This window comes from Vespa velutina, chromosome 8, assembly GCF_912470025.1.
Source record: "Vespa velutina chromosome 8, iVesVel2.1, whole genome shotgun sequence".
In the NCBI taxonomy this organism is placed as follows: domain Eukaryota; kingdom Metazoa; phylum Arthropoda; class Insecta; order Hymenoptera; family Vespidae; genus Vespa; species Vespa velutina.
In genome coordinates, this window is record NC_062195.1 from 1,328,761 (window position 1) to 1,341,954 (window position 13,194).

General features: G+C 28.6%; 3 protein-coding genes across 9 annotated transcripts in view; all 3 read left to right on the forward strand.

Annotated features, from left to right (window-relative positions):
* On the forward strand, positions 1-10,792 carry LOC124951065 (probable ATP-dependent RNA helicase DHX35). Of its 4 annotated transcripts, none has more exons than XM_047498840.1 (13): positions 1-548; positions 861-1,075; positions 7,383-7,562; positions 7,832-7,972; positions 8,070-8,232; positions 8,346-8,507; positions 8,880-9,026; positions 9,141-9,282; positions 9,391-9,677; positions 9,804-10,109; positions 10,187-10,340; positions 10,421-10,571; positions 10,657-10,792. In XM_047498840.1, the coding sequence occupies exons 1-12, from the start codon at positions 518-520 to the stop codon at positions 10,545-10,547; spliced, it is 2,055 nt and encodes a 684-aa protein (XP_047354796.1). In that variant the 5' UTR covers positions 1-517; the 3' UTR covers positions 10,548-10,571; positions 10,657-10,792. The 4 variants fall into 4 exon arrangements, with proteins under 4 accessions (XP_047354796.1, XP_047354797.1, XP_047354795.1 ...); XM_047498841.1 differs by having other exon boundaries at positions 10,421-10,565; XM_047498839.1 differs by lacking the exon at positions 10,657-10,792 and having other exon boundaries at positions 10,421-10,611.
* Positions 2,386-4,605, forward strand: LOC124951068 (ceramide phosphoethanolamine synthase). Its single transcript, XM_047498847.1, is given in 1 exon segment — positions 2,386-4,605. A coding segment is annotated over 1 exon segment (1,095 nt). The 5' UTR covers positions 2,386-2,955; the 3' UTR covers positions 4,051-4,605.
* The window catches only part of LOC124951066 (WD repeat-containing protein 89), a 17,136-nt gene continuing 14,598 nt past the window's right edge, over positions 10,657-13,194 (forward strand). For 3 of the 4 annotated variants that reach the window (XM_047498843.1, XM_047498844.1, XM_047498845.1), the window contains exons 1-6: positions 11,020-11,182; positions 11,457-11,683; positions 11,814-12,151; positions 12,239-12,367; positions 12,858-12,952; positions 13,024-13,126. In XM_047498843.1, coding sequence (XP_047354799.1) covers positions 11,022-11,182; positions 11,457-11,683; positions 11,814-12,151; positions 12,239-12,367; positions 12,858-12,952; positions 13,024-13,126 — 1,053 coding nt within the window. In that variant the 5' untranslated portion in view covers positions 11,020-11,021. Of the gene's footprint in view, positions 10,793-11,019; positions 11,183-11,456; positions 11,684-11,813; positions 12,152-12,238; positions 12,368-12,857; positions 12,953-13,023; positions 13,127-13,194 lie in introns of those variants that run through there. The other variant, XM_047498846.1, reaches the window with a different exon arrangement.

Below are 13,194 nucleotides of genomic sequence, written 5' to 3' on the forward strand. Positions count from 1 at the left end.
CTAAATATAAAATACTATTCCAATCAGAAAATTATTGATCATAAGATATTTATCAATAATCATTATTTAGAAGTTTTTCAAATATTTTACAGGTATTCCTGTTTGTATGTTGTGTATGTATGTATGTATAGACTTAAGAACGGTCGGTAATGTTTCACGCATGAAAAGAAATTAAAAATTAATATTAAATCGATATTAATTTGACAGCACATCAAATATTAATTTACTTAATGGCACGTAGAAAATGACTTTATTATACAGATAATTAAAAAAAATTATCATTAATAAATCTTTTTGATGCATCGTCATTTTGATTTAATTTGTAAAAGAGCACGGTATTGAGCGCCATCTGTACTGTAAAGTGTTTTTAAGAAATGTTTTTAAACGTACGATGTGTTTTATCTATCAATTTAAATGATCGCATATTATTATCACATAAGTTAATCAATAGTGATTTATAATAGTGAAATAATATTGTAACAATTATAAATTATCAATACGTACATCTGTAAAAGAAATGAATACTAAACCTGTATTTTCTAAACCTGGTACGTACAAACGTTCAATATTTTTTCTTTTCTTTTTCTTTTCTCTTTTTTTGTAATACAAGCTTTGCAATTTCATTTTTATTTAATTTTATAATATTATTTATAGAAATACATTTTATTGCTATTGTTTTTTATTCGCACGTTAATATATCTTGATAATTTCGACGTATTATTAATTTTCTAACCTAACTTTGAATATACTTTTCACTTTACTTTTCATACACTGTACTTTCTTTAATAAAATATACAAGTGATATTTGTACCAATATAAATTTAATTTTAATTTAAGTAAATTATATTTTATATTTATAGGTAGTTCGGCTTGGCAAGAAGACAGGCCAGATATCGATGTGCATTCTTCGACACAATTTGTATACAATGCTCACCATTCTCTTGCATTGGATATGCAACGCAAACGTCTACCTATATTCAGAAATAGAGATCACATCATATATTTACTTGAAAAATATCAGACTTTAGTGCTGGTCGGAGAAACTGGATGTGGAAAAAGTACGCAGTTACCACAGGTATTTAAAAATATAATAATTAGAAAATAAGTTTTGCTTAGTAGACAATAACGCTTCATTCATGTAATTCTTTCTTTCTACATATGCTTTTCAATTATTTAGAAATATCTGTTCATTATAGTAATTAATGTTTTAGACAAAGAGCAATAAAATAATATTTAATTCAATAATGTAGACCTAATATATAAAGAAATATTTTAGAATTAATTTCTTAAAGAAATAAAGAAATTAGATATTATTGAGTATAATAAATATGAGTTAGCAAATAGTGGACGAAGATCAATATCTAAAACAAACTTTTGTATGTATATCCGTATATATACGTATAGTAACAAATTCTAAAGTAGTTCTAGAAAATGATATCAAAGAAGTACTGCGAAGATTTCATCAAAGCAATTATTGATGTTATTTCTGTTTCACTTATATATATGCATATACATACGTTCTTTAATTTAATAGTAACATATAACTCCCCCTTCGTATAATATCACGTTCGTTCAATAAAAGGGTCAAGAGTATCCTTTACCCTTTTCTCTCCCTTATGATATTAAAGCGTATCTGCTACAAACGTCTCGACCGATAAGACGCAATAAAAAAAAAACGTATTCGAATGCGCATGTGCCTATGTAAAGTTCACGTCATTTAGCTATAGTCTTTAAACTTCAAGGTCTCAGTTCAATGAAAATTAGAGGATGTTCGACGACGATCGAACAGTAAGTATACGAAATTTAAATTCATGGAATTTAAAAAAAAAAAAAAAAAAAAGAAAAAGAAAGGATAAGGCTTTCTCTTCTTAAGACAGAAAAGAAAGGAAGACAGAAAGAGATTGGAAATAAAAAGAAAGGAAGATAGAAAGAGATGAGAGGAATGAATCGAAAGGGTGGATTGATTTGTTAGGAATATAAAAGTATCGAGGGGTTGAAAAGAAGCCATATAGAAGAAAACGTTCGTTCTAAAGGGAAATTTTATATATTTTGTCGTTCGTCTCTATCGTTTGTTTTTTCTCTTCTTCTTTTTCTTTTTTACAAATCTAGGAGAAATGGGTCGAGAATTTTTTTTTCTTTCTTCTTTTTTTTTTTTCTTTTTTTTTCTTTATCTTCCCCCAGGGTATCTTGATTGCTCTTCTATTTGTTTCTTCGAGATAGATAGACAGATAGGTAGATAAGAAGCGATTGGATTTATTATTAGCAATAAATAATGACAAAAATAAATTAGGAGGAAGCATATAAAAATTGAATATTAAATTAGAAAGGCATAAAATGAATAAAATTATAAACATAAAATATTTTTTAAAGATCGTCTATATCTTTTTCAAGGAATAAAATGATGGGGGGAAAAAAAGAAAGCGATTAGGAGGTTTATATATTATTAACTGTAATAAAAAGGAAAAAAACGAAATGAAAGAAAGTGATATGTCAAGAATGAAGGTGAAGGGAGAGAAATATAGTCGAGTAAAATATCTATTATGCGTGATTACGTGCGATGCGACGACGCATGGACACAATCGTCGCCGCGAGGAGTTAAGGTAGATTATTGAAGTTCGAGCGACTCCGCGAGTGACTCAGTAAGCTTCAGTTCCGTCTGCCGAATGGTCTAAAGTGTTACCTTTGACACGGGTCTTTGATTTGTTTTCTATTTTTATTTTTATTTTTTTAATATATTCTTCATCGAACTTATCAGATCTTTTACGAGAATAATACGATCAAAGTGTATTCGTAGAATTTGTGTAAGAAATTATTCGATATTATTATTGGAGAATAAAAAAGAATTGTGCTTTAAGAAAATCATAGGAGATAAAAACAAAAGAGCGTTGTTTTATTTCTTTTACAAGAGATATAAAAAGGAAAACAAAGAAAGAAAGAAAGAAAAAAAAAAATAACATGGCCGTACACTACGATCTGGTGAATAAACTGACTCTAGCATTTCTTGCAGTATCGATAATATATTTTATCGTAATGGACATATTATTGTATTTGAGAGTGAAGAATTATCGTGTGAAAGAAACGGTGAACGATACACCACTGTATCGACCAATGATATCATGCGATTTGAATCCCCTTTGCGCGGTAACGGTAAAGGGTTTGACATTGGATCATCCGAATCATTTTCTCTTAAGTCCGTTGGCCGCTTTGATGGATAAGATTTTGGGTATTAGCAAATCATGGTATTGGTTGACGCCAAATTTAATAAGTGGTTTTCACGTGTTAATCGCTGTGTTAGCGGGCAAATGTGTTTCGAGCGAGTCCCTGACGCAAAGACGTCTCGGCGTTATGCTCTTTCAAGTGAGAACATAGCTAGACGATTTGGACGGCCACATAGCGAGACAGAGAGCAAACATATCAGGTGAACGATCGGACGTTGGTTCACCTGGTTATTTCGTTGATGGTTTTTGCGATGCTCTTGGATGCGTCGCTTTGATCGTCGGCCTTTATTACTTCATTATTCGCTCTCCATCCAGACGAGGAGGATACGATAAGATGCAAACATTACCTTTAACATCTGTCGTCTTAGACACGACTCATTACGTATCATCTTCGAACACGTCGATAAGGAACATCGCACTCCCTAATGTTCTCTTGTTGATCGGTCATCTGATCGTTGCCAGTGCCGCATGGAATCGTTATATATGGCTTTATCAAGATCTTTTGGATCTAGACATCGAACCATTCACAATCAACACCGAACTTCTACATCTACGACAAACCAACATACTTAGAAGTAATTCATTCTGGTTCGTCGCTCTAAGCTGGAAAATGTTCAATGTACATGCAGCCATGGATTATCTTTTACTGGCAATATTTTTTAATCGTGTTTGGGAATATATGAAACTGTCCAGATGGTCGTCCTACGTTCTTATATTTTTACTTATCTATTTGACAGAATTTCATTATCAGTATGCTTACGATTATGTACATATGGTACCTATAATTGTTGATGGCGTGACTTCTTCCTCGGTCGGCCTTATTCATCGATGATAGATTATTTATCTGTCTTTATCTCTCGACTATATATATATATATATATTTTTTTTTTTCTTCTTCTCTCCCTTTTCATTAACAATCTTATCTAGATTATTTGATGTTTCATTGATACGTCGACGTTTATTGCTATCAAAATTATATACAAGTTCACTGTATCGATGTGAAGAATCCTTTAATGATTATCTTTAGTTCATTATTACGATCGATACAAACTTCATTTATTTTTGTAAATTTTTTATATAGCGATAGTATCTACGTGACTTCGATGATATATCTTTCGAAAATGTAGGAGAAAGAAAGGACACAAATATTTCGTATTATTGTCATTATAGGTAAAATCTTATCGATATGTTTTAACGGAGAAGAATGTATTGACCAAATTTATTTCTCTCATCTATGAGTTGATTATCGATAAGAGAATTATCGCGTACGATTAAATAAAAAAAGAAAAAAAGAAAAAAAAAGAAAAAAAAAAGAAAAGAAAGAAAAATAATTGATTAAACTTTCGTATTAGCCAGAGTGCGTCCACGAATATATAAAATGATATAACGATAATCTTTTGATTAATACAATAAATTAGGATGAAATTTTTCGTTTATCTGAGAACGTATTTTTTCAAACGAATAACAATCGATCGAAAGAAAAAATCGAAAGGGTCTATATATTTGTGTGATTTCTTTTTTTTTTTTTTTTTCTTTTTTTATATATATATAATTTTTTAATCATAAAATATATAATTTAAATATGTCGATTCTAATATAAACAAATAAATACTTAAATATATATTATATAATAACGTAATAGAAAAATTAGGCAAACTTCGATAACTCAAAATATAGCACAAATTTACTATTTTTTATGAGATCAAAAAAATATATATATATAAAAATTGAATAAATCAATAATAATAATAATAATGTTTAGAATTTTTTATAATTTTTCTTTTTTATGCTATAAATTTCAACATTATTTCTTAATCAATCTTTTTTGCTTTATTGGCCAAAATATTGTAATTCCAATAATTTTTTATGGTGAATTATAAAGTTTTTTACAATAGTTTATTATTCGATACAAATTTCTTTTTTGTTTACGATTTGTCATCGACGATTCATAGACTTATATTCATAAATCAATTAATAAATCAATTCATAAGTCCCATGCGTCGTATGTCATATTAATACTTTAATAAATAGAAATGCCTTAAAAATACATAATATATATGTGTAACGTATCTATGTATCTTATCGTCGGATTATTATATAGAAATAACTATAAGCAAAAAAATATTAGTATTAAGATGTATCGGTTATCTCTATCTTATCATCGTATAGAGGTAACGTTAAGGCAGTAATATTAGTATTAAGAAAAATCGGAAGATAAAAAGATCGTTTTGCAAATATAATAAGCTTTCTGTCAATACTTGTTGCGATAACGTTTTGACACAGATAACATCATTTTTAACTCAATAAAAAAAAATTCAGAGGCCTATTTGTTATTCTAATTTCTTAATTAAAATATATACATATATACTTCGTATTTAAATATATATATATATATATATAAAAATAAAAATGATTTTTCATAATAATTGAAACTTCTAAGTTTTTATTAACATTATCTTTTTTTCTCTCTTTTTTTTTTTTGTCTAATCGTACTATCTGTTAGATAAGATTAACAAGTACGATAATTGAGAGATATAGAAATACGAGGAACAACTTTATACACGGGTGCATCTGTGTGTGTGTCCGTGTTGTTTTAGGAATTATTTTTAATCGTATAAAAATGCGAATACCATTGAATAAAAAAGAAAGAAACGGTAAATATTAATAATTAACTATTATTTCGTATTTGCTATCTATTATAAAAAAGAAATGACTTCATCCGACTACAGGATGTTCAAAAAAATATGCTTGGTGTGATATGAGATAAGAAGTATAGCGTTTTATTTTCCAGATAACCCTTCAACGAGAGAAATATATATCTATTGTTTCTTCTCTCTTGTTAATTTCATGATGTTTTGCAAAAATCAATTTCGAAGAGAATATTACGATTCATTGCATTTAAGTCATAGTCAAGAGCAGATTAATTGTACGGCAATTAATCAGTTACTTTGCATTTTTTTTTTAATTATTATAACCATGTATGTATGCTACATGACGTTGTATGCTTTTCTTCGTTTTATAATTTTTTTTTCGTTTTATTTTTCCTTTTTTTTTTTTTATCTTTCCTTTTCTTCTTTTTTTTTTTTTTTTTGTATATACAAATTATATGGACATAGTTCATTTACTGACAAATTGGATCTTGTTTGATCGATAATAAAATATTAATTTATCTTATACGTAAGAAGAAGGGTAAATAAATATCACACTGATAAGGAATTAATATCCATTCGAGTGTTGGCATGACTAACATTTTACATTGTAATTTCAATTTTCTATTTATACGCACGTATGTATGTATTCGAAGAAAAGAAAAGAGAAAAAATAATATATATATATATATATATATATATATATATATATATATATTTATTACGCGTTACATAATTAATTATTAATTTATATTTCTAAAACTAAAATAAATAGATTTTGTCTACAACCATATTTAAGTCATTAACAACTATTAGAATGCTTTCAATTATTTCTTGAAAGTAATTGATTTTAATGAATTTCATGTAAACCAATTACTTTTAATTAATTTCATGTAAAACCAATTTGTTACAAATTTTATTTATAACATAGTTATTATTATGTAACATGCACGTTAAACGATAGTTGTTATCCTGTTCTTTTTTTTTCTCCTGCAAGTTATGTTCAAATGGGAAATTTACCACAAAAGAAGTTATGTGGTTGATATGACAAAAAAAAAAAGAAAAGAAATGAGAAAAAAAATAACGAGTAAACTTTATTTTTCTCACGCGATGTAACACACAATAGGTGGTCAGCAAAGTTACTCGGATACTTCATTATGTCACAAAAAAAAAAGAAAATATATATATATATATATATATATATACCCACACATAAGAAGGAAACAAAAGTAAAGTGTCGATAGTTTCTTTTTGTTCTTATCAATCCTCTTTATCAGGACTAGTTTCTCTCTCTCTCTCTCTCTCTCTCTCTCTCTCTCTCTCTCTCTCTCTCTCTCGCTTACTCACTCTTTCACTCTGCTTTTTTTTTTATGAAGATACGTAAGTACGTTTCCCTTCATTTTCTTTTCTTTTACGATTCTGTTAAAATTTTTATATTCTTACATATATTTTCTCTTCTTTTTTTTTTTTTTTTTTTTTTCTTTTTTTTTTTTTTTTTTTCCTCTTTAATTGACAGTACCTTCTCGAGGCAGGATGGTGCGAAGATGGCAAAATAATTGGAATAACAGAACCAAGAAGAGTTGCAGCTACATCATTGTCAAGTCGAGTTGCTGACGAACGTAACTGTTTACTTGGAACCGAAGTTGGTTATTGCATACGTTTCGATGATTGCACCAATGAATCTACCAAGATTAAAGTACGTGATTTTTTTTTCTTTTTTTTTTTTTTTTTTTTTTTTAAGTTGATTGTATTATCGTGGACACAGTGATGTTTCCGAAGCTTTTTATCAGATTATTTCCATACGAGAGATTTAATAAGCAGATACAATGGAATAGTAGAGAATATAACAATGCATCCTGTTCTATTTTTTTTTTTCCTTTTTTTTTTTTTTTTGTACATGTATAATAATGAATCATATTGAGACACATTATAATGCATGTTTCAACGTCCTTTTTTTACTTACAGTATATGACTGAAGGAATATTGTTACGTGAATTAATGAGCGATCCATTGCTGACAACGTATGCAATAATTGTATTGGATGAAGTACATGAAAGATCTTTAATGACTGACATTATTATGGGGCTTTTGAAGAAAATTATTAGAGTAAATAGAAAAATTATTTTCATCTTTGTTGTAAACGTAACATTCGTTTTTGTTTTTTTTTTCCCTAAAAATCATTGATGATTTTATGTCATTATAGAAACGCAAAAGTTTAAAGATCGTTGTGTCCTCTGCAACGGTCGATGCCGAACAGTTACGCGATTTTTTTAATATGAATACAACAAAGGATTCTTCAAAGGATACTGCTGTGATTATGAGTGTCGAGGGTAGATTATATCCAGTAGATATTTTATACGTCAGAGGTAGAGCTAACTTAAATCATGTTGTTTTGTATATACACGCTTTGTGTTTCATAAAATTTTCGTCTCTTAATGTTCTAGACATTTTTCTTTTTTCTTTGAATTTATAATTTTAGAACCAGTAGCAAATTACGTTACGAGTGTTGTGGATACCGCTTTAAAGATTCACGAAGTAGAGGAACCCGGTGACATTCTAGCATTTCTCACAGGACTCGACGAAGTAGATCAGGCAGTTTCTCTTCTATCAGAACATGCTAAACTTATAAAGGATGGAAAACGTAAATAGAAAATATTCTATTTGTGTCAGTGATCATGAAGATGTTTTAAGTCATATATACATATATATTTCATTTTGAGATATTTTAGCAATCGTGTTTGAATTATTTCCGAATTATTTTTCTTTAATGAAACAAATAAAAAGAATTAAATATGTATATATTTATTGTTGAGAAAAGATTTTTTTTTTATTTTTTTTTTATTTATTTCAATCGATTAAAAGATTTTTTAAAATAATGCGTAACGAAGTATGTCCTTTATAATATCTTGAATAACTTATATTAGACGGCTTAGTTTTTTAATCTTTTCTCTATTTTTTTTTTTTTTTTTCTTTTTTTTTTCTCTCATATACATATATATATATATATGTGTAGTAAAACTACAACCATTGGCAATGTATGGATCTCTACCAAACAATGAACAACTCAAGGTATTCTGGAGAGCTGCCAAAGACACCCGAAAAGTTATCGTGGCGACAAATATCGCTGAAACTTCAATTACCATTCCAAACGTCGTTTACGGTAGAATCACAGTACGCTTTCATGCTACTTTTAGTTTCGTAATGTTAACATTAAAGTTTTTCTTTTGAACGAGCAAAGTCATATTAATGTAATGTACTTTACGATATATTCCAGTGATCGATTGCGGCTTTGTCAAGATGCCCTGGTTTGAGCCGGAAACGCAAACTAATAGTCTTACTATTGTACCCGTGTCTAAAGCATCGGCTGATCAACGTGCCGGCCGTGCGGGTCGAATTCAAAGTGGAAAAACTTATAGGTAATAAACAAAAAAGAAATTGTTCTAGCTATCAATTTTTCAACTCATTTCATACATATATATATATATTTTTTTGTTTTGTTTATTGTTGCTGTTGCATTTTTGAAGATTATATACGGAAGAAGCTTATAATGAATTACCAGAAGCAACCCCACCAGAAATGCAAAGATCGGATTTAGCACCAGCGATTTTACAGTTAAAAGCATTAGGAATTGATAATGTACTTCGATTCAATTTTCCATCGGCTCCACCCAGTAAAAATCTTATAGCAGGCATGGAATTACTTTATGCGTTAGGTGCTATAGATAATGATGGAGAACTGACGACACCTTTAGGCATGACAATGGCAGAAATGCCATTAGAACCTACTTTTGGAAAATGTCTTATTGTTTCCGGTAATAATTTTAATAGTTTTCTTTCTCTCTCTCTCTCTCTCTCTCTCTCTCTCTCTCTCTCGAGTTAATCTCGTTTAGAATACAAAATTTGTCGTAATATGGTTTTACAATTTCTTATCGAAATAGGACAAATGGGTTGTTCAGAAGAAATTGCTTCGATAATAGCGATGCTTCAAGTGCAAAATGTTTTCATTCGACCTGGCGGCGGTCAAGCCATTGCAAAAGCCAGAGTGGCTCATCGTAAATTCGAAGTAGAGGAAGGCGATCTTTTGACGTTATTAAATGTTTATGTCGCTTATGAGAAAAATAAAACGCCAAGTTGGTGTCAAAAGAATTTTCTCAACAATAAAGCTTTACGAAGGGCTTCAGAAATTCGAGGACAAATTTGTCGAATGTTAAAGAAATTGGATATTCCTTTGACATCTTGCAATGGTAATCATCATCCTTTGAAAATCAATTGTGATTCTTTAAAATAGCTTTTTATTATAAATAAATATTTATTATCATAGGAAACGTAGAACAGATCTTGAAATGCATAACAACGGGATTATTTCCAAAGGCTGCATATTTACATTATACTGGTGTATATAAAACGATCCGAGGGGATAAGGATTTATATATCCACTCAAACAGTTGCCTGTATACTATTCAACAGCCACAATGGTAATTTATCCATATTCTTTTACAAAGGTTTTCTAATACGTTCTGTTATTAGTTTCTACTACATCTTATTATTCTTTTAGGATACTTTACTGCGAAATAGTACAAACTAATAAAACTTATATGAAAGATTTAACTATGATACAATCGGAATGGTTATTGGAATTGGCCCCACATTTTTACGAAAAAACTTCGATCGATCCGGTTTAAATGAGATATAATAATTTGGTAATTGTAAGAATATTTAATAAATAAATAAATACTGTGTCACGTATTTATTTTCTCGTTTTCATAAAAAAAATAATTAAATATGCAAAAGGAATTCTATTGGTCCACTGATTCGACGAAAATACACATGCGCACTAAGAATTAATTCTGCATCACTAGCGCCTTTAAGTCAACGGTTTAATAACAATATAGGTTATGTTATTTTCGTTCTTGTTGGCATTGTAAAGGTAATAAGATAATTTGTAATAATATTTTGCAATTTACCGGGAAAAAGAATTCTTTTATTTTTGTATATTATTTGTACTTTCATATGCATGTTACGGAATTAATAAAAAATGTTCAACATTAATATGAATTAACAGATGTATTATTTTCCGGACAAAGCATGTTTATAATTCAAATGAGACAATAACCTCAAATGCGTAGCGTCTACTTCAAAGCTTTGTGTTAAAAAATATGGCAAATATAATCGATTCTCTTAAAAAACTTAGCGTAGAGAACGGTACAGCGAAACAGAATAACAACATGTCTGTGAAGAAGAAAAACGAATTAGTATTATCGGTTGAAGAAACGGTGTTTCGAAAAAGTTATGTTTTAGCAGTTTGTGGAACTCAAAGGTAAACATTTTTTTTCTTTTTTCTTTTTCTTTTTGTTTTTTTTTATTTTTATTTTTATTTTTATTTTTTTTATTTATTTATTTATTTATTTTTTTTTTTTATTACCAAATGTAGACCGTAAGTTCACGCGACTCGAAAATGTTATTAAAACATAATTCGAACATTCAAACTATATATACATATATATATATACGTATATACATAGAAACTGCTTTAATTTGTATTTATCTTATTAATTGTTATAATCGAGTTAATATTAATTTATTGTCTTTAGTGAACCAGAATTCAGAATCGGAACGGCTTCATCCAATCATTTGTGCGTCATCTATACAGCAGGAGAAACTTTAAGTAGGACTACTACGTTAACTCATAATAAAGCTACTATTGTTGGAATCAAATTTAGTCCTACCTCCAAGAATATTATATATACGGCAACTAATAAAGGAATAATTACTGCATGCGATTTACGTGCTAAAGGAAAAGCAGTTGCAGAATTTAAAGGTTCATATTATTCTTTGTCATATATTTTGAATTAAAAGAATTATCATTTTAAAATGATTTTCTGAAAATATTTTTCTGAATTTGTATAATACAAATTCTAATATAGATATGTGTACACTGCTTTTTCTAGATAGTTCTGAAGATGGAAAATTAAAACCATTAGCTAGTTTTGATATAAGTTGCGATGAAAGACTTATTGCTGGTGGAACCGAACACATCGGTGGAGATACATTTATTTTGTTTTGGGATATCAGGCATAGTAATTCTAAAGTAGAATGTAAGGATAATAATCTTCTTGGAGGTTATTGGCAGTCACATATGGATGATGTGACTCGCTTATCATTTCATCCCAACAAACGAGATATTTTGGCATCCGGTAGTGTAGATGGTCTTATCAATATCTTTGATCTAACGCAGCCTACAGAAGATATGGCATTAAGATATTCATTAAATACCGAGTCCTCGGTGGTAAGTCTGTATGTAATTTTTATGAATATAAATTTAATAATATAACATTGATTAATTATTTTTATTACATGTATTTTTAAATAAAAGGATGGATTAGGCTGGATGAACAATGACAATCTATGGTGTACAACATTTACATCGTCGTTGCAATTTTGGAATGCTGAAGGAGTAACTCCATATACAAGGTTCAAACGTAGCAGTTTAGCATTAGCACACGTATGTTTTAGTTATATTATTTTCTGGGTATTACTTTTTTGTTTAACAATTGTAGTATTATTCAAAATTTTGTTTAAAATATTTTATATATATATATATATATATATATATATATATATATATCTCTAGAAAGAATTGCATAATAGAAGTTATAATATATTATTTCAGTTTATTTGATATTAGGTAAGTTATACAAAGATGAATTAAAACAAGTCTGCCTAAGTATTTATTCACAATCTGTGTTATTAGTGCATTTCAAAATTTTACAGCAAAAATTGGTAAAGTTTATGAGCTATAGCTTTGATGACGGGCGAACCAATATATGCAATCTTTTAATGCACATTTACATGCTGCTGTCTATATTTTGAGAAATTGGTGGATGGGAAAACAAGAAGACTTGTATATATCCAAATGCATAATTGTTAATTTTTCGTTATGTGTGTTAAAAAGAAAAAATAGTCTTGATTACTGTTATTAATTTTGTTTTCAGGGTGATGACCCAGATAATTGCTACATAGTTAAGTTTCATCCTTCGAATGCGCTTGGACAACCATTCCTATTAGCAGGATCAGATAATGTTAAAGGGTAAATATTGAATGATTAATCAAATATATAAATAGTCAGTTTAATAATGATAATTATATTTTTCTCAATAGTGAAAATTTAAGATGTCTAAGCGTCGCAAACAATCAACTAGAAATCTGTTATAATCTTGTTGGAAATAAGCAGTATGTAAGAGACAGTTGGTTACATGAAAAGGTAAGCGGTTTATATATAAAAATATCCTTAACTACAGAAATAAATAAAAAAGAAAAATTGAAATAATC